Source organism: Lichenostomus cassidix, chromosome 4, assembly GCF_008360975.1.
Source record: "Lichenostomus cassidix isolate B80296 chromosome 4, HeHo_3.0, whole genome shotgun sequence".
Classification (NCBI taxonomy): Eukaryota; Metazoa; Chordata; class Aves; order Passeriformes; family Meliphagidae; genus Lichenostomus; species Lichenostomus cassidix.
The window spans coordinates 68375717-68403480 of NC_139484.1; the positions used below are offsets into that span (position 1 = coordinate 68375717).

At 39.2% G+C, this 27764-nt stretch overlaps 1 protein-coding gene and 1 long non-coding RNA gene across 5 annotated transcripts in view; one reads left to right on the top strand and one right to left on the bottom strand.

Annotated features, from left to right (window-relative positions):
• Positions 1 to 21042, bottom strand: part of WFS1 (wolframin ER transmembrane glycoprotein) — a 32171-nt gene extending 11129 nt beyond the window's left edge. The window contains exons 1-3 of one of the 4 annotated variants that reach the window (XM_085059770.1): positions 20853 to 21042; positions 18847 to 19038; positions 2571 to 2653 (exon numbers count right to left, since the gene is read on the bottom strand). In XM_085059770.1, coding sequence (XP_084915896.1) covers positions 2571 to 2653; positions 18847 to 19033 — 270 coding nt within the window. In that variant the 5' untranslated portion in view covers positions 19034 to 19038; positions 20853 to 21042. Of the gene's footprint in view, positions 1 to 2570; positions 2654 to 18846; positions 19042 to 20535; positions 20555 to 20852 lie in introns of those variants that run through there. The other 3 variants (XM_085059769.1, XM_085059772.1, XM_085059771.1) reach the window with 3 other exon arrangements.
• A 255-nt stretch (positions 21043 to 21297) lies between these two features.
• Positions 21298 to 25128, top strand: LOC146438785 (uncharacterized). The gene is made up of 2 exons (XR_014851929.1): positions 21298 to 23750; positions 23893 to 25128. It is a non-coding gene; the product is annotated as an uncharacterized LOC146438785 (long non-coding RNA).
• The last annotated feature ends 2636 nt before the right edge of the window (positions 25129 to 27764 follow it).

The following is a 27764-nucleotide window of genomic DNA, read 5'->3' on the forward strand; positions in this document are numbered from 1 at the left end:
TCCAGTAAAGGTTATTTCTCCAGCCATTTAACTGGTTTCATACACTTGAGTGCCCCAACAACTTCCACACAGACAGTTATTGGGTAAACATTAAATCCATAGCATGCAGTGAAGCTATCCAAAACTATACAGAAATAAGGAGAAAATTGGACTAGAAAATCCAAACATTGATTACAAAGTCATGCCAGAGTTCAATGGGAGGTGCACACCAAGAAGAGAGTGTATGAAACAAAAAAAGAAAAAAAAATTCAGTAATGGCATGGTAATCTATCACCCAACTGCAGACGTACCTTCAGCTATTTATTTCAGAAAGGAATTGCTTGAACAAGTTACATGGCAAACAACATCCATCTGACAAAAACAGCTGTTTCTTAAGCATGTTTGCATTTATAGCAATTCAGATTTTGAGCAAAGCTTCATGAGTAGCAACACTTAAAGCGGCTTGTAAGTTTCTAAGGACCTCATGGACATAGAAACACATATTGCAACATCAATTAACTACTGCACAAGCAAAATGATTGCATAACACATGTTTTATGACTGAATTGCTTTTTGGCTTGTCTGTGGTTTTCACAGCCAAGTTCCTACATCAAACCACCTGAAAATGGCTACAAGCTCTGGCCTGCAGCAGTCAAAGGAGGAAGAATGGATGGGAAAAGGTGTTAACCTCAGATGTGTCATTTAAGCAATCTGTGATTCTCTCTTTCCCATGAGCTGAAACGGTGAAATAAAGTCATAGTTGGTAACAGCCTAACACAGACCCTCACACTGTACTTCTCCAAAGGCTGGCTTTGCTAAGTGAGGTGGTCATCTCAAGCAGTCCCCTTGCAGACATCCTCTGGTTAAAGACACAGAACTGCCTTTTCTCCATGACAGAATTCCAGCTGTGGGTGTTTCCTTTACATAACTGCCATACAGTTATTTCTCGATTAAAAAAAATACACATAAAGTTACAGTAATACACGTTGACAGCCACTCAGAGTGCATTGATTTCCACAGTCATTGCAGAATTATTTTTGACTAAACACAAAGTAATAACTACAAGCCATTGAACCAGATGGTTTCTTGTGTTTGACTTTGCAATTGTTAACAAACAGCACAAAAGTGGCATCTCAGCTTTGCATTCACACTACTGCAAAGGTAAGAAATAAAAATACATTTTTCTAATTGATTTTAAAGGAATGCATTCAACAACAGATAAGAAATAAATTTCTTTTACGGTTTTAAAAACTAAAAGCTAATTCTCTCTCCACAAGTTACAAGAAATGTGACTGCACAGAAAAGAAATTACTGTATTTTGGGTTTCATTTCAGGCAGTCAATTCATCCTGAGTGCATACTGAAGCAAAATTGTATGCTGTATCTCTTTATGATAAGAACCCTATTATTGTGTGGGAATAGAAAATGTACACAGTTAAAGAGATAAAGGAAGGGAGTGAAAGTAGAATTAATTGCGAAGGAGAAAACCCCCATCATTTATATACATACATATGCATCATAGGCTTAGATTATGTAAGTATTTCTGAGCATTCTTACTCAACTGGAAGTTATATCCTGAAAGAATACTATGGAGTTTGCTTTCTTTCCTACGGAGGAGTAGAGCCAAAAGATGGATTTTACAGCAATGATTCCCTCAAGGATAATGTTTCATCCTCCACAAAGCTACCCCAGCTGTTTCAAAGTGAGGAATTTGTTACTGTCTCAGGTTACAACTCCAAGGTCAGCCTGCTCCTCAAACAAGTTGAGATGGAACAGGGTACAAGCCTAGCATTGCCGTATTTTTTTTTTTTACCAGCTTTAAAAGAATTACTTTCCCATCCCCACCTCTGATTTTTATTTACAGTAAGAGTGGTGATCCTTGGGGAAAAATCCAAACCACCAATGAGCATGTAGGAGATTGCAACCATTCCCATTGGGCATCAAAGCTGAAGTTGGAAAAGAATGCTCAAGTAAAACACTACCCAAGTTAAACACAAATTAAAACCCTTTTAGAAAATTTGAAGCTATTTATACTACACCAATACACCAGACAATGCAATGCAGTGGAAAACTTGTAAAATTTTTCTAAAACCTCAGGGAAAAACTGAAGTGCTAACAAATACAGGGACAGAATTTTTATTATTAATTCAATTTTATTTGCCATTAAATAAGTAAACACAGCTAACTTCAATAAACAAGAAAGGGTTTCTTTTCTAAAATGTGTTAATTCAACAAAGAAATGGTACATGAGCAAAACATCAGCCAACCAACCTCTGCTCTGCTAAAGCACCTCACTGGCAGTTTCCTCCACAGAGCCCAGCATAAGAGCCCTGATATCTTTGTATATAGTGCAGTGCTCAACCAACAGCATTTAACAGTCCCTATCTGCACACATCCAAACATGCTTCTTTAAAACAAAAGAAAAGAAAATCAGTTCTGTACCTTCTCCATGCTAAAGAGCTGGACCTGAAGCCATTCACACTCTCAAGGAAGCAGGATTTCAGCTGAGGAAGAGCTAATAGTTCTACAGCAGGCAGTGCTATTTTTGGAATTAAGAGCAAACAAGACCAAACAAAAACCACATAAAATTACCTCTGTTTGTGCTTTCGGTTCTCCAGCTTTGGCCCTCTCAAGCAGTTCTTCAAAGAGCACTTCAGGTTCTTCCTTCATGCCCCCTACAAATTAATTTGATAAAGAATGTTTTTTACTGCCAGTAGTTTGAAGTATTTTAAAAATCATTGCTTTTTGTGGTTGAAGAATTAAATGATTGTAACTGAAAAAATCCAACACAAGTGTTTTGCCAGGAACAGCAGAAATTAACTTATTACAATATTTACCCTCCATCTCAGTATTGTACTTTAGCATATTTACCCTTACTTGTTATTTGGTACATGTCACAGGATGACAGTTTACAGTTTCTCATTTACTTCCACAAAATTCCTCTCTCAACAGAATATTCATTACAATAAATATGAGCACATGAGGAACACATAATTTGGATCAGCTTGTGTACTATCACTTTTCTTGAGAGCACTTGGCTTTCACCTGTCAATCTCCATATTTAGCACTGGAGCCTGGTCTAGAATTTTGAAAAATTAATCAGCCTTTAAAACAATGTATTTGAAAGGTCTGTTCCTCAGTCTCCAGAGCATACAGAAACGAACAATGATTACACTCGCTAAATCTTTTTTGTTTGTTTTGCTCCACATTCCCCCTAATATTTTTCTTCTTTTCCATCTACTGAACACATACAGACTTAAACAATTGCTTTTCTTCAAAAGCATCATACTGCTCCACTAGTCAGCCATAAAGAAAATCTCCTGAGAGCTTTATCTGATACCCAGTGTTTATAAACAACATCATGCTGCATGCTACTTGATGAATGAAGAATTAGTAAATGGAAAAGCTGACAAAAGCCAGGACTTCTACTTTTTTATGAGATGACTTCTCATAAATTAGTTTGGGAAAACTTTAAAAAGAAAAATCAGTACAACTTGTATGTTTTAAGTTGGGTAAGAATGGACAACTGACCCACTGATTCAGCTGCAGCTTTATTATTATTTATTATACCGAAAAACTACAATTATAGTTAGAAAGGCAGTTCCAAATTCTACAGTAAGCGCCAAAGTCTGACCCCTATTTACCACACTACCCCACACAAACACACTGTGACACTTTGTACTATGTCCTGAGGGCAGTGGCAGCGTGAGAAGTGTGCTTGGGAAGCAATTTCCACATGGAGGAAACTGACTTTTAGGCACCCACTCCAAGTTACATCCCTGCCTGACTGGGGCAGCAGCAATGCAAAAAGCTGCTGAGCAGCCCTGAAAGGTGATGGTACCAGCTCTCCTACAAAGATGGCAGGAAGGAAGAAATAAACCCCATTGCACATGATCTCCTGAAGAACAGGGCTACTTGCATTCTTTAATGTCCCTGGTACTGGGAGTATTTTCAAACAAGAACAGGCTACAAGCTAACACTTTCATTAAAATGGATGTATTTAACAAGAGCAAACCATGAAGTAAGATGTCTTCTTCACTGTGTCACAGTTTTGTCTGCCAAGCTCCACTTGGAAAAATTCTACTGCCAGATTATAACATGCTGTCTGGCTAATCAAGGCACATAATGAAAAATAATTTTCATTTAGTACTTGGTCTTTTCAGAAAGCTGTAATAATATTATTGTAAAATAGGCAAACAGCATCTCAGCAAAATTAACTACTTAATCTCCTTGCCCTGATATATAACCAACATAACCTGAACTCTAAACAAGCCAGAAGCCTGTTTTCCAGATGGCACCATTAACACCAGCAAACATCATTCAGGGATTCAGGGGCTCTCTGCTAAAAACAAACAAGAAGTTACAGGAAAGAGCATATTGTTTGAAAGAAATGTAGTATTCATCCACCTACTCCACTCAGATGAAGCAAGCTGGGCAAGGCAGTACTTTTCTTTTCCTTCCTGTGCTTTCAAATTCATTAGGGCCTTTTGCATCAAAATTTCAGTACTAGCTGTGTTAGGAATGCCTTTTTTTTTTTTTTTTCCTGTTCCAGGTTTCCTACATGTTAAGAACACCACAAACACTTCAGTGATACTCTGGATAATATAGGAGGCACCATTCAGAAGTCAGTGTTAGCTAATTAAATGGAATTTACACACACAAGAAAAAAAACCAAACTACAGAAAGCAGTTTGCTAAACTGATAAAAACCCTTGTAAGAAAGGCAGTTCTCTGTCAGCTGATATGGCAAAGTCTCCTCCTTTCTCTCTTGCTCCACTTGGCACACATAAGAGCATGGCACAGCTCTGACCCCTTTTAGCTCTTCTTGCTCAGAAGAAAGTGTTAGATGAGAAAACTACTACAACAGAAAGCTGAAGAAACAAAATGGGAATGTTTTAAAACACCAGGTTATAGTTATTTTACTGCAATTACATTGCAGATTAACGTGTACATAATGGTATTTGCAAAGATAGGGGGGGAAAAAAGAAAAATTTAAAATGTGGAGCCTTATGGTGAACTTTAGAAAAAAAAAAAGAAAGAAAAAGTGGTGTTATTGCAGTAAACCTGTTGAAATGTTTGTTCTAACAGAGCTGACTGCCAGGGGAAAAAAACACTTTCTGCTGTTATTTTCAACCTACTGCCTAACCCCTCCCACCCAGTTATCAATTCTATGTACTTGCACATGTGATCTACGAATATAAATAACAGATAGTTAATTAAAAGTATGCCTGTGGGTTGATTCTGTAGTTGTAGGGCAAAGGTGGAAGAGGTTGTGGAGATCAAATTTAGAACATCTTAACATATACAGTTCTTGTAACCAGCAATATTTTTCCTTTGCTTTAAATATAATCAAGAGGGTAAGTAAAGCATGAATGACTCAAGCTGCATGGCTGCCATTACCAATCTACTTTCTCATTAGGTATATAGGTCTGTCTCTGAAGGTGAAAGGTCCAAAACACAGTCAAGGTGTGTTTTAGGACAAGGATGGACAACAAATTTTCTTTCAATTCAGCTCAGCACCAGAACCACACCACACAAGAGTATATGCACCCCCATAACAATACCTCAAGAAGTGATGATCTATAACTTATCACTCTCGTTCTTAAGCATGTTTTTAGTCAGAGAATGTCTTGATGTGTATTCCTCCCACATATGAGTACTGCAATGGAAATGCTGTCAGTAGAAGCTTTCATTTTCCAGCTTTGCTAAAAACTCATGCCTTTTTAATGTCAAATTTTACTCTGTCTTGAATACAAAAATTTCCAGAAGACAGGAACACTCATCTTGCAATACTTCATACATCTTTTATGACAATTAAAATAGACTTCAGTAGCTGTTTTGTGTCAGGTGCATTAACATAAGCCAATGAAGTCTATCAGTTATTCAAGGCTCACAAGCACTGCAGTCATTCAAATGAAAGCAGGCAAGTGAAAGCACAAAAGTTTTAGGCAGCACATAGCATTCCTAAGAGAAAGAAATTAAGACCATGGGTGTAGAAGGGTGGTTAGAACTTAATATTTGCTGCTGTTCCAACTCTGCCACCAAGAACCTCAAGACTGTGTAAAGCTTAGTTCATCATCAGGCTGCTCTATAACTCAGTTCCCAATACAGTTAATTCCACCTTCCCAGAGACAGATCATTCAACACAAATTAGCTCATGGATACTGTAACAATAACATTAATTAAGTTTTAACAGTTTGGGTTTTTTATTATTCTGTGTGATAGTCTTATGTTTAAGATATGAAATGTCACTGTACACCTTAATTTTCCTCTGTTTCACTCAGAAAAAAGGGAAAAATATTATTTGTGATCTGAAAAGTACGATGCAGATGTATTCCTGAGTTTGCTGCTTTTATGCCATCATACTACAGAAAGCATTTAAACCTTTGAAGGCCTACAAAAATACTGACTTTTGATATTCAAGCTTTTCTTTGAACAAGTTAAAGCTGTCTCTAAAAACCCATTTTATGAAAGCCTTTATTAAAAAAGACTCATTACAATAAAACTGATAAAGACCTATATGCATTTCAGTCATACAGCATTCAGAGGAAGACTAAGCTAAAACTGCCTGTTATTAAGTGATAGACTTCAATGGTACTAGCAAAACATAACTATAGAGTAATTTCTGTTTGGCTAGTAAGAAGTATGTTTTACAACTCCAGGAAAAATACTCAGAATATAGAAGTCTAAACACAGGTATTTCTGTAGAGAGACTGCAAACAGGCTGATGAAAACTAAAGACAACTACTTACTTTTTGAAACTTTACACATTACTTGGCACATTGGCCACGTAAAGTAAGACTCCAGTTTTTTTGCTATAAACTCAAATGTGAATTTAGCACTCATTCTGCCATAGGCAGGCATTTTCACTGTTTCTGTCAGGTTTTGATAAGAAACAAGAAACATTTAAAAAGCAAACATTTCAGTTTCCTAAATACCATGCTAGGATGCAATTATTGTCCCTTACCTCTGAAATTTAGCCAATAAACAAAAAGGCAGTCAATCCACAGTAGGGGATTAGTCCAACTGAGATTGCTAGATACCAATGCTTAAAATTTTAAATCACAAAAGGAAGATGCCATTATATAGATTAAATAACATATCTGAGCCTCATCTTCAAACTATATTGAAGATTAAAACCCAAACAAACTCTTCAACATTCATACAAGGTTTTGAAGAATGGATTAACACAGTCTAGGTAAGAAATATTTTCAATGCAAAAGACTCTATAAACAAATAAACTGGGGTTGTTGTAAGATTTCCTTCCCAATATTCTAGCACAAATCAACAATAGATGCAACAGATTCCCAATCCTTCTAATACCCTTAACAAATACATCTGAATCACATTGGGTGAGCATCAGTGCAGTTGGCTGACTTGCTGCAAAGTGTGTGATCACATATTTAGGAAAAATTGTTTACACACATTTCAGACAAACATTGCTTCCAAAACCTCAGCATTTTAAGTGACATTGTATATGACACTTCCATTCTTCAATTCTGAAATCTTTAAAGGCACCTAATAGTCCTTTCATGTAAAGAAAGATTTTTACTTGAATATATATGTAAGTGAATCATACACACACACCCTCAATTTTCTCAGTGCTCTTCTAACCACCAGGAATCACTGCCTTCCCTCAAAAAAATCTACTAATTTCATGCAGAAAGAATCAATAGAGTGCATGCTGAATAATAAAAGTGTTTGTAGATTTACTTTCCTACCAACACAAACACATTAAAGCTCCCAGCAGAGTGGATTTACTCAGCTCAAGGGAGTTTCAGCCCCTTGCCTGCTAGTATCACCCCCTGGCCAGGTGCACACAGTTTTCTTCTTAGGTCACAGCTACAGCACCTGAATTGCAGATTAAGCAAGAGGCCAAAGACCATGAACAGGGAATAACAAAGCAAAAAAATGTATTTTAAAGGACCACAATTTCTTATGCCTTTTGAGTTTAAGATCTTATTTGTTCACACAGTTATTGGAGGCCAGCCCCATGACAGTCATGCTATCATGCACAACAAATAATTTTTTAAACACCAGCTGGTGACTTCTAAGTGCTTAGAATGAAAAGGTAAAAACCTAGTGAAAACAGGATAAAAGGAAAATTGAAAGCACTTTCTCAGACAGGAAGCAACAATGAAACATTCATACAAAATATGGAAGTTTAAAAGAAATTACAGGTTTTACAAGTGAATATTAAAGCTCATGGAAACTCTATTGAACAAAAGATTAATGCATTAAGCAACACCCACACTAAGAGTAAGAAGGAAACCTGTATGGCACACACACTTTATATGATCATGACTTCAAGCATTAATTTGGGCTCAGAAAAAGAAGTGACAGTGATCTGCAGGAACAGTGAAAAAACCCCTCATGTCTTGGGGAGAATAAAGTATCCAAGATGACAAGATATGAAACAAGAATTCCAGACTGGCCTTTCCATTTTGTAGTACAGCAAGTATTCCTGAAGTGACTGAAAACTGTGATGAACAGCTGTGCACAACACAGATGATATGCTCAGTCCATTGGGAACACCTCTGAGCTCACTGAGCACACACCTGGAAAATATGTAACCATTTTCACTTTTCCATGAGAAGGTCCAATGACACAGGTGAAAAATACTACCAAGGTGGCCCAGCAAAGTGAGGCAGGCAAAGGTAAGTAGGCAGTTTTCCAAATGATCTTGCAAATTTTAGGTTTAGGTATAGAGTTTTAAATGTAGTTTCCTTAATCTTTTGTTTGAATAAACATGACTAAGACACATAGACAAAAATCAGAGCAGCAAAAAGGCCAGAAAGCAACAATAATGACCTCAACTACATCCCAGAAAATTATATATTCAAAACCAGGATATGATTTTAAATATATTTAATAAATAACTTTATATGTTAATTATTTGGAGAAACCAAAAGATACAAACCCATTTTTTTCCTTATTAAGAAAAAAAGACATATTAGGGAATATATATGGGGGAATCCAGCTTGTATTTCCATCTCCAAAGATAGGGAGCAAGGCTTCTCACAAAAGTCCTCTAAACAAATTAGAATGCAGGCTGTTACATGGACAAGTGAGAGATTAAGAAATAGAAAATGAAGATTAGAAAAACACAGCTTTTATTCTCCCAAGGGAAAGATTATCACTTTAGACACACAGGGATATAAAATAAGGCCTAAATCATTAAATAGATTTATATGTGAATGAATAAAGAGGGGCTAATACCAAGGTGCCAAAATCTGTCAATGATTCTGTGTTATTCAGGGAAAGAAACAACAACAAAAAACTCAACCAAAACCTGCAGAAGGATTTAATGACTAATTAAGTGATAAAAGGCCAGATGAAATGCAGCAAACCACAAAGGCACTTTATCATTGCACACACAGTGATAAGCTCTGAACGATTATCACTCAGCATAACACCTTGGGGTTGTAACAGTGTTTTATGAAAAACACAGCTCAGTGCTAATAAGACACTATTATCAGAGCTTTATAAGCTGGGGAAGGAACTGAGGAGAATGAAATGGAGAAGGTAAGAAATAGAGAGACTATTTGATGTCTTTCCAAATACAAAAACTAAAGGGCATTAACAGATTAAAACTATTTGGCCAATGCCAAATATGTATACAACTTTAAAAAGGCTTTTTAAAAATTTCTAGGCTGCAAGTAGTTAAAGACCATTCTGAATAAAATAGTAAGGAAAGCACTAGTACTGCACTTAGAAAAAGCCCCCTGGGTCTAACAGGTGTGCTGTAAATAACAGTGTAAAGGATTCTCATGAGAAAGGTAACAGCAATCTTTCACCCTGAAAAAGCCTGTCACCAATCTCTAGTATTAACAGAGTATTGACAGCAACTTCTGTGACCTTTCACAAACTGAACACACCTGCGGTAGTTCAGGTGTAAGAAAATGCTGGATGGCATCCAGAGGAAGAATACTTGCACTGTATGTTTTCATGAGCTTTATTCCAAAAGTTCACTACTTAAGTGGATTTTCTACTTATAAGAAGTCACAGGATGTCAGGCATCTCCCTCAGTGGCATGTTATTAACTGACAAGAGTAATTGAGATGTTTGATAGAGTAGTATGGAACAAGATTTCATCCCCAGGCATTTCTACCAGCTAAATTACTGGGGTGGGAGCAGGGAGCAAAGAATGTCTTCTTTGACATTAGATCTTCTCCCACATATGAACAAATTCTCTATACACCATGAAGAGCACTGATGTCTGAACTGAACTTTGTCACACTGCACAGCAATGGAGCTTCAGGCATACATCACCTTACTGCTCTACCAAGAAGGCTTTACTGTAATTGAATCTGAAAGGGAGTAATGTGTGAATTACAAAGACAATTACTTGCTTCTAGTGTGAGAGGATACTAGTATGAATAAACTATGTTCACTGCTGAACTCCACTCCTCCCACCATGCTCCACAAGGTAAGATGAACAAATGAATGTGTAGGTGGAGACTGACATGGCACAGAAAAGACAGATATAGAATTATTTGTATTTGAAAAAGCCTCTTCTATGACTTCCACTTAATCTTTTTTTATGTCTAGAGATTTCCATAAAAATATGTCTCTGAAGTGCACCATGCAAAGCTTATCCCATTCTTAGTATTAATAAAAGTGCCTAAGTATTACTTGCAGATAGGGTTTAACTGTTCTACAATTGAGTTTAGAATCACAAATGCACTCTGCCACAAGCTCCATCAGAGAAAAAAATTAAAATGCAGCTATACAACCCAGCATTGAATTAGATTAAAAAAGAAACAGCCAGTAACAGGTAAAAAACATGCTATGAATCCCTGTGCCAAAAGAATTTAGGGTGGCACACCAAAGGACCCACATCACCTTAACTATTACCACAAATATCTACAAAGACAATCAGCTTGCTAGAAACCAGTCAGTTTTTAATACTAATATTTCATTTATTTCCTCAGTTTGCATTTCAGGGCACTGAAATGTTTTCTGTTCCCTGGATTTCAATGCCTTCAGTAGAAATAATCTAAAATGAACTAAAAGAGAAAACATCATTTGGTATCTTACAAACCAAGCATCCAGCTGCCAAAGACAACCCACCTGCAAAAACTCCATTATCTGCAGACTACTTTGAGGCACTGTCATCTTTCAGCTCTGCATGACTGAATGGGATTCTCAGACAACTGTTGAAAGGGAATTCTTCACTTGTATCTCAGCTTTCATCAGTCTTGTTCTCTATTCATCCAGTATTTTCCTTTGCTATAGGACAGTCAGAAAGCGTTACAGCTTCTCATAAAGCTGGGAGAGGTCTTACTGTACTGTTCAAAACTATGATAGGGATTGTATTGTAATCATATGGTCTTACTGTGCTGCTTAAGGAAACAGAAAACAAAAAACAAAACTCAAACCCCAAAGCATGCCTGAGTCATCACAAATAACACCCTGTCACAAACATGACACACGTAATTTATGTTAGAAAAGTGAATGAATTTGCTTTAACAATTTTCACAAATTAAATATACTAGCTATAAAAAACCCTTTCGGGGGGATTTTCAGTAATAGCTCATTTGCTAGTATGAAGGAAATTTTATAATATTGGGTAAGAAGCCGGCAACAAGAATGCATGCACATACAAAGTAAATAATGGAAGCATATTTGTCAAGCAATAAATAGTCAAGAAGAAGTAGGAAGATGAAAGCTTACAGGGGTGCCTGCCCATGGATATCAACGAAAACAGGTAGAACAACACATTTTGTGTCGAATCTGCCTAGAAGGTATTTCTTTTGGAGTAATGTCCTATATAACACCTCCTGTCCCTTTTGGAAGTGTATGTAGTAATTCTGATACAGTGTGACAGGATTTTATGCAGGAAAAGTTCTTTCTGTAAGTTAATTAAAAATCAAGCAAATTCAACAGTTTCAGGGAAATCATACAGTTTTTTATTACAGATTTTGTTTTCACTATTGAAACAAGCTTTCTATAATCTCAGACACTCTTAGGAGTAAAGGCACACACAATTAATGACAAAATAAAAGTAATTTCTTTTGTTAGAGGATGCTGTGTAAGCTTATCTCCAAAATAAAAGAGGTCAGACCTCTTTCATTCATCCACAGGTAAAATATGGTAGCAGTGCATTATGAATGTACTTCTGGAAAAAGTTGACCTGTATGTTTTATAACAATAAATGCAGACTCTAACAGCTTTTTTTGTGTCACTGATTGTACTGTTGTGCTTTCAGCATTCAGCAGAGCCAGCCTGAGTCTCTAGAGAAATCCTCCTACTCACTTTCCACAAATTCCAAAAGTTCAGTGGTATTGTGTGCAGTAACCATGTAGGAGTAAAGTTTCTGGAAAGACTGACATTCCACTTAAAAGCTGGCATCAACCATCATGTCATAAACATGATTTGTACATATCAAATATAATGACACAGAGGAACTGACTGGAGAAAAAATACTTTGCACAACAAGCAGCAACGATTTCAAAAAAGGTTTTATTAACTTTAGATGCTTAGCTGCTCATCCATGAGTGCTGAATCCTTTCAACCATTCAGAAGCCTCCTAGATTCTTAACTGCATAGTAGAAGCTTGCTACAATTAAGAGTGCATTACATGTTTTTCTTTTATGCCCTTAAACCTCTTTGGTCAGATCTTAAGAGGGTCCGACTTGTCCCAAGAACAATTTGGAGTTCTTATAGTAGCACAGTTTGGCACACATTCTATTTTAAAAGGTGAGAACAGGGATGGGAAAGAAGGGAATAACATCTGTTTATAGAGCTGTTCAAGTCCAGGACTCAACTCTACTTTCTTTGGGAGGAGCAATGCATTTGTAGATATGGTAATAGTTTTAGTCACACCACAACTGCAAGTCATCAAATAGCATTCAATTGAAATGAGAACAACTTCTGCACCCACACAAAATGAAGGTAAATTGTCAGGAGAGCAATAAAGAAAAAAGTATGTAGGTGGAAGACTAAGAGTGATATTATAGACTATAAATTTTAAAAGTGGAGGGAAAAATATTCTTAAAAGCTATATTTTTCTAGCATAGCTATTATTGTACAATGATCTTTTAAAGTCATTAAAATAATTTCACACGTAACTAATGAACCAGTCCTGCTGCTTTTTCTATGCAGGCACCTCTGATTGAATCCTTCATGGATGAGCTGGGATAAATCTAACAAATCTGCAGTTCCAAAACTGTGGAGTCAAAAATAAATTAGCATTTTGTCATTTTTAGTTGATAATCATCAATATTAACCCTTTCCACCAAAAAAAGACAAAAAAAAAAAAAAGAGAAAGCAATGAAAAGCAATGTGAGAAGTTGAGACCATAGAGCTCACCAAGCCCACATATTTTTTGTAGGTGGAGATGGATAGTTATCGTAACAACCTGCACAATGCACATGGAATTTCAGCAATTCTGCAGTTTGAGCACTTCACCACATTGACACTCCAGCAGTTCATTCACTGTCAAAACCACTTCTAGTTAACTAACTTTTCAAAGGATTAGCTTTACTTTCCAGTTTACTGTTCCCAGTCTCATCTGCTACCTTTCACAATGAAGCAGGGCTCCTGCTGCTGCAAGGAACCCTCCAGCAACTCAACAGCTCCAAGTCTCTCCTGGATTACTGTCCTATAACAGAGATTTGTTTACACAGTGGAACAATCCCTTCTGAAGGAAACTGAAGGATTCCAACCACTAGATTAAATTTTTTAAATTGTGCAAAAGAAACATTGAGTCCTTTGCACCAAAGAATTCATAGGGCCACTCCCATTTCATGACATAATTTACTAATGTGACTGCAGCTCTTCCCTTTCTACTCTCCTTTTTTCCAGAACCTTGGGACCATGGTAGAAATTTTGTTATCATAAACAGATTAGGAAATTGATCCACCTGGAAAATAATGGATGAAAGACTGACCTAGGGAGCTTTTTGTAATCTGGTTGATCATGTGAAAGCAAAAAAAAATGTTAGCAGTTACAGTATCTTTGTTATCAGTCAAAAAACCCCATTTATGTATTTCAAATGGTGGAATAGGGAAAGAGGGAGAACGTTTCATCCAATAAATAGGTGTTCAATCCTCTTCTCATATATGGTAAAAACTCCAGCATAACATTGACAACAGCAGCAGATATGAAGAAACTCATTTCCATTGTTCTGCACCAACAATGACGATGTCCCAACATTTTATCAGAAAATACAGTCACATTAACTTTTGTTTGGATAGCATCCTTTCTCTCCCAAAGGAATGCCCAGTAAATGAGCTTCCCAGGAGACTGAGTATTTAAAGGTAAAGTTTGAAGGGGCATTAATAAACTGACAGAAATTAATACTTCAAGGCGTAATCCTCCCCTTCCAATATTCAAGGTTTTTCTGTGATTTCTTCAACCTTTGCACAAACATTTCACTTTGCCTCAAGAGTTAGTGTGTAATAGCTAACTGCCAGAAAGCAAAGACACAGAAGTGCTAGAATGGAGCTCTGAAGCAAAGATTCTTTGTAACCTTAAGTGGAAGATATTTGTAAATGGAAATATTGGAAAATATTGGAAATATTGGAAAAATATTGGAAATATTGGAAAATATTTGTAAACTAGAGAGGTTCCCTATTTGTTAGCTATCATGTAGCAATGCCTTGGAGATGCACTGTTGTAAATTGTTTAAAAGATTTTTTTTACTATTTACAAATTTGAAGTCAGCCAATTAATAAACTAATTCTCTTCCTAGAAATAAAAAAACTCTCAATCTACGTATAGACAGAACTCTGTATATCTACAAACAAAATACAAGAAATTGATTTCTGTCTGCAAAGCTCTGTGTACACCTTCTCATATGTTCTCAATTCTAGAGCAAGAGACAACAGCAAAACCATGCACAAAAATACCTAACCAATTCCTTAACCAAACAGACCTTTCTTCAAGCACTGCAATTTAGTTTTGCAATTTCTCCTTTCCTACCTTACTGGCTAGCAAATGTGCATGAATGATGTAATAAACCAGTAATAATCTGTTTCATGCACATATGAAAAACTACCATCTTCACACTGCCCCCAGTTTCTCTAGTAACCTAGCACGATCTCTTTTACCTGCTGTCTGGCAGTCAATTTTTAAGAAAGATACTTTACATACTTGAATGTACTTAAGCTTTACAAGAAATGGTAACTTTTCCAGATAACCTGCAGCACAATATTCACCTGGGGTGGGAGTCATCTGGTTCAAGTTACCATTGTGGCTGAATTGAAGCAGTTACTTGAATCCAGACATCACAGGCAAGTATCAATTACTATCATATTGTGAAAAGTTTCAACTCTGCTTTCCTTTCACCTGAATCAAAAGTAAAGCATCCCCTGGGACACAGAACTCTACTTTCTAGCTCAGCAATACACTTACCTGGACTGTGGATTCAGGCATCTCTTTCAAAAAACACGAAAAGCAGCAGTGCTATTGCTGCTCTGTGTACAAATAGAAGGAATGGTTTCACTAGCAAGAATGATGGTTTTAAGCCTACTTGGAGAATTTGGTTTTAGGAGCTCCAGAGCTCTCACCTGAACTCCGTCTTCCCACACTGCTTTAGAGCTGTATCTGAAGGAAGGAGATTCTACAGAGTGGATGAAACACAAAAACCAGAAAGGGGTATGTGGCACCTAGACAGAAACTGAGAGGCCTGTGCACCTGAGAGGCATAAAAGTGTCTTGGGAGATTAGAGTCTTAGTCTGTTTCAACAGAGTTCACTAGCAAGCAGACACTGGTCTTCCCTGCTTTAGGTGAACTCTCCTGTAATTTGCTTACATGGATACTGATGACTCAGTGGCTTAAAAATTTCAGGAGCTCTAATTAGTAGTGTATATGCTTTGTTCCCTAATAAGCTGCCTGTCCATAAACGTCCTTGAAAGAGTAACAATTTTTTTTTCATTTATTTTTAAACATGAAAGCCGATGTATTGATATTCATTCCATCACTATATATACAAAACCCAAAACCACACATAAGCAGAATGCAAGAGTTTTGGGTAGAAACACCCTCCTTTTGTTTTTTAATACAAAAAACCCAGTATGTATAAAATATCCTAATGATTGAATATTTTTTTCATTAAATCCAGATTTGATTTGATCAATAAATTCTCAAAGCACTGTTAGCTCCCATTGTGAAAGAAATTATACAAGGAATAACATAAACACTACCTAATGATACATTAGCAGAATATAGACTGAAAAATTGCCAAGAAAAAAAGGCAGTATAAGAGTCTGATCCAAAAGAAGCCCCTGTGAAGCTGAAGATATGAGTATCCTTAAGTGCTTTACTGAGTCAGAGCCAAAGCATTCATTAAATTGCTGGATTATACTATGAGATATGGATAATGCTGCAGGAATAGATGATGTGATATGTGCTTCCAGGAAACAAATTACTTAACATTCACTTTGATGCTACAGCCTTAAACACAGTGTATACAAATAAAAACTGGAAGAAAAAGCACAGATCAGAAATACAGATACATTGGCAAGAATATTACAAGAATTAGTAAAATGGTTGAGGTTGGAAGGGACTTCTGGAGGTCAGCTGTTCCAACCTCTCTGCTCATGCAGAGAGGCTCATGCCTAAGCTGGCTGCACAGGACCATGTCCACATAGTTTTTGACTATCTCAAATGATGGAGACTCCACCACCTCTCTGGACAACCTGTGCCACTGCTCGGTCATCCTCACAGGAACAAACAAAAAAAGTATTTACTGATGTTCAGAGTGAACCTCCTGTTTGTGCCAGCTGCCTCTGGTCCTTTTGCTGGGGAAAACTGGAAAGATCCTGGCTCCATCCTTTCTGCACTCTCCCTTCAGCTATTCATGCACACTGATAGATCCCCCCTGAGCCTTCTCCCCCAGGCTGAACAGCTCCAGCTCTCCCAGCTGTCTCCCACAGGAGAGATGCTGCAGCCCATGCACCATCTCTGTGGCCCTTTGCTGAACTCTCTCCATGTCTCCCTTGTGCTGGGAAGCCCAGAACTGGATGCAGCACTCCAGTGCTGACTGGAGGGATCTCCCTCCACCTGTTGGGCAATGTTTCAACTAATGCAGCCCAGAATACCAGTGACCTTCTGTGGGGGAAGGGCACACGGGTGTGTAGTAGATAGCTTTGAGGTGAAACTGCCTTTCCAGATAATTGAGATGTACACTGTACATTTCCCCTTCTCAAACAGAAATCAACACTGGTTTATTAAAAATTATACAAACTTGAATTTGTAATAGCAGTACAAAATTTAATTTTGAGCAAGATATTTAAGTCATCCTGTAAGAGTGCTCTACGCATTTAGTAACATTTGAGACAGTTTTCTGTACATCAGTGTGCTGGTCTTTTCTGTCCTCTTTACATCACTTGAGTTAGTCACTTGAGTTAGTGACCATTCAACACTACCCAACCTCTTAATCTTCCAAGAAGGAAGTCAGAGCAGCCCTTCCCAAAACATCTGTCTTTCCATACAACCAAACCACAACATGCCATGGCTGAGAGTCCAAATCCTTCACTTTTCCTAAATTTATCAGCAGCTTGAATGTTATTTATTGGAAAAGACTCAAGTGATTCCAAGGAACACCCTTTCTGTCAGTTCACATATTCTGAAAATTTCTGAAGTGCCAATTTTCTGTGTGAGATACCACTTTCTTTTGTATTTGTTTTCACATGTACATCTTTGAATTTTTGAATCACACTTCTTTCTGAAGTATCACTAAAATCTCAGTTATTAAGTTCTCATGACCAGTGTCACTGTGGGTGTAAGAAAAACTCTCTACTTCCTTTCTTTTAAAAAAAAAATCAGTTCTAGAAACTGTTAGCACTATGACAAATGGCATAACTTTGAAATAACCATAAAAGAAAATACTGTATTTTGTGTTATTGAAGACATTTTTTATCTAAATCCACTAAAATCTTGGTTGTTACAGACTCCAGCAGGACACAATGGCAATGGTAGCTCATTCTGCCGCATTAAACACTTGCATATATTAAGAAGGGTTCCAACAGTCAATTTTGAATTAGATTTGATTAGATGCAAACAACAGATTTGATTAGATGCAAACAACAGCCATAATATTGGCCTGAACTATGTGCAGAGTTCAGTTTTATGTGCCACACGGATATTCACATGTTTAATAATTTTAAACTCCTGGATAGCATGCACACAAGCAGTTTCGCAACTGGAAGTCCAATGCTAAAGAAAGTTAAAGAGCAGCAGTTTTCCTAAACTCTGAGCACCAGACCATCATGCACAAGTGTTAGATTACAAACTGAATTAAAATTGGAACTCAGCAGGTGAATACAGGAGCCAGGTGTTTTTTGTTCCACATTTAAAACAAGACACTTCTCTCATCCCATCAGTTTCCACAATCTCTGAAACTCAATGGTTTCACAGCAAGTGGGGGAGAAAAACCCCATCATCCTACCTTTCACGGTGTATCACGACTGTAAATCCAAATTCTTATCTTACTGCTAATAGTAACTTCAATTCTGGCTTCATGTAGCAGCTTATTATTCCCTCAGTCTACACTACAGTAGTATCTGTGCATCCACATTAGAATTCATATTAAAGCTATAGTTAGTATGCATTCTAGCCAAATAATGAAACAGAAACATATTATGCTAAATTTAATTAATTCTCCCTGCCAATTTTTCACACAAACTTCATTCCTATTGCTTTGTACAAACCTGAAATATTAGATAGAAAAACTTGAAAATATGCACAAAGGAAGCTACAGTAGAAAAGACTCTTCCACAACAATAGGTTCAAAGAAATTGTAGAAATTTATTTGCCTACTTTACAGCGTCTTTAAACAGTGTTTAAGATACATACACACACAATAATCTCCCAATGTTTAACGTAAGCAAATTTTGCATAAAAATTGCTTTCATACTTACCCTTTTTTTCCGTTTTCTCTCTGCTACGGGAGTACCCAGGAACTGAAGAAGTTGTAGCATCTGCTGAAGATGGTCCAGATCTCTGATTGTTCTCACTATGGTCCACAGGAGCAGCATTTAGCTGGGACCTTCCAAGATTCTGCTGGGGGTGAGAGGGACTTGAGGAGGGATCAGGATCTGAATTCATTTTAGCTGCTAAAGAAGAAAATTGTGATTAATTATCAGAGAGCAGGGTTCCAGTGCAAAACTTAATAAAAACTTGAAATCTCAGTGTATTTGTATAAATAGGTGAACAAAAAGCCTAGAAAAGGGCAAGAAGGCTAACAGCAACTCCCAGATTTATTTATACATTCTTCAGTAATTCCAAGCATGAGCAGCTATTGCTGACTAAGTCTGACCATATATACAGCATTGTGCCGGAAGAGTGGCTGCTTTTTTCCTAACTAATAATAACTGGTTTCCAAGTGTAAATAAATGCAAAAACTAATTAATCAGTCCCGTGAATGCTGCATATACATTACTTCTTTGAATTTAATGCTCTGCTTAGACATGCTAGAAATAAAGACTAGCCCCTAACTTTTTACAGAGAAGTTTATAATAATAGAAAAATTAATTTCATATCAAAGGCCTGGTTAACCGTCATCACCTAACCAGGAGACAGAGAAAGACAATAATGATAAGAAGGCAAAGGAAGAGGACTTCTACTCTTCCCATGTAGAACTCTGCATAAGAAATAGGAGGATGGACACCACCAAGGATGCTGGTTTTAGACATTATCAACTGAAATAGCCACGATTCAAAATAAGCTTAAATACCTTTACCTCCCATAAAAAAAAAATTATATCCCTGCCACACTGTGGCAGGGAGGGAAAGGCCTTACATGAGAAGGCTTTTAACTCTAAGCCCTCTCCAAAATGATGAGGGGATCTCTGCTCTGTAGTAAAAAGCTCCCAAAATAAGTAAACTTGCATAAAAACGCTTAGCAAAAGTTTAACTTTTACAAGACAGAAGTAGCAAGATATGCATACACTACCACATCATAACACATAGTAACTCTTGCTGCTGAAGAGCAACTTCCCTGAAGTTAAGCAATTTCCAAGGAGCACTGTAGAAGGTGTCTGGCCATAAACAATCTTTTTAGATTCTGCATAAATACAGAATTCAGAATATCGACCTGAAGATGTCCCTGTAAAGATGAAAGTAGTATAGCGAAAACCACAGATACCACTTAACCAAAAACTTTTTCCCCCTTAAAGGATACTAAAATCACAACAGGGTGCTAAGAGTACTAGCAGTGCTGCCACTGCCAAACACATTACTTGTAAATTGACAACTTGGCTGGCAAAACTAAGCTTTCCTAAACCAGCAAATATTTTACTGATATAAGTAAATGAGTTTCTGTATTATGTTTCTACACCCAGTTATAAATAAACCAACACAGTTCAGTTCAACCTTCAAACAGTCCTCGGACAACACAGAGATTAAAATACCTTCCCGGTAAACCAGCATGAGTATTTTTAACCATTATACAATCACAAAAGTTACTGTGCCTCCAGTTTTACACTTGACCTCAGCGCTGTGCAGAGGGGCAAGCGCAGGCAGGCCGCGCCGGGGATGCGCGCACGGACGGTCCGGTGCGGCTCCTTCCAGAACGGGCAGAGCCAGCGCCGCCCAGCCCAGCAGGCTAACCTCGCTGCCAGCCAGCTCGCAACAACACTCCCGTCCCAAAAGTCACTCTGCGATTGTCCTACAAAGGGCACCACCAACTTTTCCCGCGGGTTGTTCACGAGCCAGCAGGGTGACTCCGCGCTGCCGGCGGTGATTCCGCACCCACCGCCCCAGCCGCTCCCCGTCGGGAGCGCCGGAGGTGGCTCGGCCTCGCACCCCGCGCGGTCCGGGAGCGCCCGGGCGGCCCTGCCGCTCCGGAAGGCCGGTGAGCCCCGGCGGGGGCGGGAGGGGCCCGGCAGCTCGGGCCGTCCTGCGCGGGGTCCCGCCCCATCGCTCACCGAGCCCGGCCGGGCGAAGTCAGCAGCGCACCCCCGATGACGAGTCTCCCCGCGGCTCCGGAGGCGGCCGGGCGCCGAGTGAGCTCCGCCGGGAGCCCGCAGCCCTGGGGGGCGGCCCCGGCCCGCCCATCGGCCGCGGCCCCGGCCCCTCTCCGCTGCCACTCACCGCCCTCCGCTCTCGGGGAGGGCTCCGGCGAGGCTCCGCCGGGGCCGGGCGGGGCCGGCGGGAGGAGGCGGAGGCGATCGCGGTGGCGCAGGGCCGGTCGGGCGGAGGGGCGGGCAGCCGCACCGGGGGGTTACTGTCGTGTGAGCCCGCGCCCCGCGCAGTGGCAGCGGGCAGGGGATGGCAGCGGGCAGGGGATGACAGCGGGCAGGGGATGGCAGCGGGCAGGGGAATCGCCGCACAGCCGCGGGGCGAGGCGGTGTGGGGACGGGGACGGAGCAGCTCCAACATGGCGGTGGCGGCTGAGGCGGGCGGAGGCTCGGAGCGGTGCAGCGCTGCCCGGCCGTGTGGGGCTGAAGGGTCGGTGCGAGCGAACCCCGGGCTGAAGCGCGGCTCCCTCAGACCTTCCCCCAGCAGTGCGATCGGTACAGAGCATACGGAGCGAGGGCAGCGGGTAAAAGGGCGGTAACCGCGTAACTGGTATTTTCTAAATGCCCTCTAAGTTAGTGCTACTGCATCTGCCAGCCTTTCTGCCACATGTGGAAGGCTTCTGGCCTGGAAGCGAGCTGTAAATTTATGTGGAGATGTTGCTGTTGTTTTGATGGTGAACTTACTACTTTTTGGAAACAATTTTTATTTTCGAGCTACTGTAAATAAAAAGTCAAGGGGCCTACATGGTACTTTGAATAGGTGCTAATTAAAAACTCCGCCAAGCAACCAACCTGCAGATTGGAAGTCGGAGAGTGAATTTAAACTTCAGTCATTCATATGTTACTTTGTTTTTTACAAGTTTCAAGTTAGCGGGAGATCCTGGGGAGCTTTCATTTTTTAAAATGTTAGATCTACTTGGTCGCTGCCTGTTGAGTTTTTTTAATCCCCACACAAAAATGTGGTCCCCAGTGTCATTATTCCCTTGCTGTGGAACGCAAAACAAAAAATTTTTTTTCCATAAAACAAGTTTTAACAGTCATGGTTAAGCTTCTGTTTACTTCAAGATAAACTTAAATTTGAAAAAAGAAATTACTTCTAAGAAGATCACTTGCAGCATGAGTGTAATGTGGTTTCATCAGGAACATGCAATGCTAGCCAAATGTTACCTGTTTAGTTGTTTCTTTAGACTGACAGTGTGACTTAACTCGGAGATGACAAAGTTCTGCTGCAATCTGCTCCCCCTGCTATTCACATTTCCTTCAAGATATTATTTTATACAATTGACTTGATATTTAGTGGGTGTGCTTAAGGGTAACATGCTTAGGGAACAGGTGGAAATGAGGGTGGTAGCTGGAAAAGTAACTAAAAAGGAAGTGTAAAATAAAGCCTCCCCTGCTGCTTTCCAGCACAGGCACAGTCATGGCAGAAGCCGTTCCAGAGGAGCTCAGTTCAAGGGTAAAATTGCCACACTGGCTGCTAACTCACAACAGCAAGGCTTGATGTAAAATATTCTGTGGTTGCTTATGGCTGATCCTACATTGAAGATGCACACTAGTGCCATTGCTGAATTTGATCAGGTCCTTAGTTAGGGCCAACTAAACCTGGGCAGTAAATGAATTGTCACACACACCTTATATACTCATGTGTTATAGAAATACAGATAACATTACTGAGGGTTAACCAAACTCAGACATGATGACAACTTCCATTATCAACTCTACTGATTTCACTTTGGCTTTACTTTATCACAGATGATGAGTTCCCATCTGGCATTATCACAGTTGTGAATTGCTACAGCCACAGAGAAGAAACATGGAAGTACTGTAATAAAATGGCACAGCACCTATTTAAATTTCAATTATGACTCATGGCATCAGTAGAGTGGTTGAGGTTGGAAAGGGCATCCTGAGGTTGGCTGTTCTTCCTTCCTGCTCGTGCAGGGTCACCTAGGGCTGGTTGCCCAGGACAGTGTCCACGTGGCTTTAAGAGTATCTCTAAGGATCTTCTTGGGCAACCTGTGCCAGTGCTTGGTCACCACCCTTTCATTAAAGGAAATGCTTCCTGATGTTCAGAGGGAAGCTCCTGTGTTCCAGTTTGTGCCTGCTGCCTCTGGTCTTGTTAATGGGCACCTCTGGAAACATCCTGGCTCCATCCTCTTTGCATTCTCCCTTCAGGAGTTTATGTACATTGATAGATCCCCCTGAGCCTTCTCTTCTCCAGGTGTGATGATGAGGTTCTGGAAATTTTTAGAATGAGATGCCTCTCCCCAAATTACGGTGCAAATGTGACCATATGCCAAAGTCAGTATGGATTTTATTTAACAGTAAGCAAGAGAGAGAAAAAAGAGGAATCAGTCTGGGGAGTACTTCGGGGAGTCTTTGATGGATTTTGACAGCCCCTCAGCTGTCTCTCATGTGAATGCCCCATGGATGTGCCTTTCCTGGGGTGGGGGGTTTTACAGTTGAGCCAGTTTGTGTAAGGGAGGATGGGTATTCACTGCCTCTGACCAGAGGCTGCACCACACACCCAAAACTCTCAAACTCCCCCTTGGCTGGGGGGGAGTCTGTGCAAACCTGGCCTCAGCAGATGAGCCTGTGGGCTATGGCCTCCCAAACCCAGCCAGGGATGATTTTCAGAACAGCTGCTGGGTTTGGCTATCTTGTGGATGCATTCTTCTTCCTCAGCCTTGTTTGCTTTTTCCTGGACCTGAGCAGGTTGAGCAATAGTGTCACTTTATCTTATCTCAAGATGCGTTAGGTGGCTTAACTCATAGTCCAAGGCTGCACTCAGGAGGCATATCCGTGGTGAAGTAGGCTTTGGTGATCACAGCTTCTTCATACAGCTTCCCCATAACGGGCAAAACTCCTTCATAACAATGTTTAAGTCATTAACCATAACATTTCAGTCTTTGACAACAGGCCCAGCTCTTTTGGCTTTTCCTCATAGGAGAGATGTTCCAGCCCATTCATCATCTCAGTGGCCTTTGTTGGACTGACTCCAGTGCCTCCACATTCCTTGTACTAGATTGTCCAGAACTAGACACTTGTTTAACTGCATGAGGTTGCTGTCAGCCCGGATTAAAAGAAAACCTTGTTGCAACAAGAACAAAATAAAAAAGCCATCCTTTCTGTATTAGAGAATCAGTAATCCTTTTAGAAGTATTTTGAAGGTTTGCAGAGTGTGTTTTTTGACTGATTTCTGTAAACATTGTTTACTCAAGATGAAATGCAGTAGGAATGACTGTCTGAACATCTGAGGTGCAGTACTGAGATAGAGGCTGAAATTAACTGCTTTTCCATATTATCATCGGTGAGTTCTAGAAATATACTTGGGATATCTATCTGAGCAACTCATATGTTGCCTCTGTTAAACTGCATGTAATATAAACTGACATTTTCACATTCTGTTGTAAAGTTTGTATTTCTGTACCTAGGCATGTGTTTAGTATTGAAATTTTTAAGAGTCTGTCTTCTAGGAAATTAATTTGTAACAGCAAAAGATTATGCTAAGTAACATTTAAATACAACATTTTATTATTAAATCCATCAACTTGAACTGATTTACCCATATTACTGAAATGAAGTCACACATAGCATTGTTGGCATACAAGTAGTTTCTCATCAGTCCAAAGGAAAAACTATTTAATCACACTTCCTAAAAGGAAGAGAGAAAGCAATGATCATCCAAGAAAACAGACCTGCATGAAGTGTGATTCATTCCAATGAATAGCCTTCAGCTCTCTGTTTTTCACACTACCTCTGAATAAGAGCCCATTTGTTTAGTCCATGGTACACTCAGAAACAGATTTGGCATAGTTACTCTAGATGGTTTTGAAATATGTTAATCCCAGCAAAAATCTTGTCAGCAGTGCTCTTGTAAGACTAAGAAGAGCTGAAAAACCCATAGAAAAATGCCATGTGCATCTTGAGAAGTTATGAAAGGAAGTACATTATGGAAATTAAAATGTCTGCGTGATGCTAAGTAACCTGTCCTAAAACCTGTCTCAAAAATCATCTCTTTTTTTCTTGCCACACCTTACCAATTAAGACAAGAGCTGTTATTTCAAAATAATAGGTTTTGTTGTTTACTCTGTTCCACCCATTTTAACAGTATAATTTAATTGATGGAAGCATTACATCACCGTAATATTAGTGCAATAAAAGCTGCAGCATCCCTCATGAGCATCTGGGTACTATTGTTTCATTAGACTAAGGACCATGAAAACAGATTTCTTTTTAATTTTATTTTTATGAGGCAGTGTGTAATCTGAAGTGGGAGGTATTTTCTGTCAGAAAGAGCATAATGCATTAAGCATACTGAGACAAGGGACACAGAATCCAGAGAATTAATAATATGGTGTGAACAACTAAGATGTTAGTGCTACTTGGATGGACATACAGTAGAAAGAATTAATAAAAGGTTGAGGGTGGATGGAAGGGGAAGGAAAAATACAAGAAAGTGGGCACAAAAAGCAGGTAAAAATAGGAATTGACGAGTTTTGTGAAGATGGTGATGAAGATTCTTCTTCCCCGATCTGCATATTAAATTTGTCTCTGTCACCTCAGGGTTGGAGTAGCTTCTGCATAAGTACTGTTTTCATGCACTAAAGTATGTAGGGTAATGTGAATATCATTCCCTGTCCACTGTTCTCTTTATTCCACTGTCCTTGTGCCAAATACTCTTTGGGTGGCAACACAGAAGTATTGTTCATTGTCACTGCTTTATATAGAAAAGCATCACTATCATTCCCCCATTAGCTCTCTCAGCCATGAGGAAAGGGTTAACATTTTCCTTTTCAAATGAATACCTGCACTAAAGGAATCTATAGGTGACTTATGTGGCATCAGATGTTCAGTTTTGCACTTACTGCTCAGCCATCTTTTCTAATTGTGGACGTGCCTTGTGAAAGAGGAAAAGTTTTTAAGACTGGGCACAGATACAACCATATGCAGATGATAAGCAGGGCTGTGAAGGTTTGACACAGCAGCTGTTGGGAGGTAAGCCCTGGGTTGGATGCATTCCCTGGTACAGTTAAAGGGGAGTGCACTCCTCTTCTGGTTCCTTGAATGTTCTAGATTTGTTCTATTCACTCTGTGGCAGCTACTGAGTTCACTCCTAATCCACAGTACAAATGGCATTTAACTCTCTTAATTCCGGAAGCAGTACCTGAATCAAAGTTGTACCATTCTGCTACAGTCTAGAGGAAGCAGGGCAGTTTTCCTCAAGAGAAGGATCAGCACCTCAATGGAAAAAGGGCAGTAAGTATCAAGTCTGGAACTCTAATCAGTTTGGTGTTGCCAGAGATTAAATTTGGTCCAACTTCTCACTCAACAGTTTGTAAATAGTTTGTCAATAAATGAGGTTGCACTAAGAAGTACCATGGTCCCCCTCAAACAACATTTTTAACACAGATGGTTTTGCCTTTGCAAGTCGAGCTTAATCTTTTGCTCACAGTGACCTCTAGTGTGAATGGGTGAGACATGGATGGATCCAAGGCAGTGCACGTAGAACATCCCATGTGTGTGTCCCTGCAGTCACCAGGGCGAGGGGACACGTGTGTGTGCCATATGTTTGACTGCGTGACACACTGCGTTAAGCTTGCAAAACATGAACAGGAAACCATGAAACCGAAAACATTCCCTCAGCCATGCCGAATAAAGAATTTGAAGATTTTTCATTTCTGAGCCGTTTTGATCAGATTTTTGTTTTATCAAAAAAACTCCATTAATGGTTTGATACATTTGGAAATAGGTTCAGGGAGTTTTCAGCATTCCCAAGTGCAAGAGATTTCTTTTACTTTGAAGCCTTGCACTGGACTTTGTATGAGAGATACAAATCAGGAGTCAGTGATGCAACAATTTCTGTTAGAACTGCTGGAAAATGTGCAGATTCTTTAAGCCCTGACCCCAATACACCTACGAATCAACTTCAATAGTTGTGAATTGACATCAATATATTACATATATTTTCTTCACCCAAGTACATTGAAGTGACCATTTCCCTCCTCTCTTCTGCAGAATAATGTGCATGAATTAGGGGGAAAAGACCACTGTAGAGCAAAGATTTCTCTCCTTGGTTTCTCCAAACTTGCAGGAGAAAAAAGTGGAGGATATCATTATAGAAAGTAAGTTTTAGCAGGAAATATTACTGATGGTTGGCAGTGTTAAATTGCAATTTGGTAGTTAAAGAGAATTTAGCTCTAGAATTAACTAATTCAGTCCTTGACTATTAAGAAATAAAGCTATAAGCATATTCACACATTTCAGAAGGAAGTAATCTTGGGCTTACTTTGGACAAATGGAGATGACCATTCCTTTTTCAAACAAGTTCACATGGCTTGAAATAGAAACTGTCAATACTTTGCAAAAGACCCTGCAATTTTTTTTCCTGTAAACTAATTTCTGTCCTTCCTAGGATTCCACCTGCTACACAGCAGCAAACATGTTGTTCTCCAACCACAAAACATTGCATACAAATTGCTGTCTTAAAAACTGCCTTTCTTCATCTCGGTTTTAGGGATTTTTAACATAAAAGAATTCTGTACTAGAGATTATGCAGAATTTAATTAAGGTTTCAAACTGTGAAAAACTGTCACATTGAAAATTTAATTTCTGACATGAAATATATGCTATTAGTCATGTCAGATCAAATGCTGTCATATTGTGGCTTTTGGGCATTTAGTCAGAAAGCGAGACTTACTGTGGCAACCATTTCCTAACAGGAAAATGTCCAGGCAAGGTGAATTCTCTTTGCACACTCATAAAACCCTAGAATGCCTTTAATGTCTCCGAAGGGACATAAAAGATCATCTTGTTCCA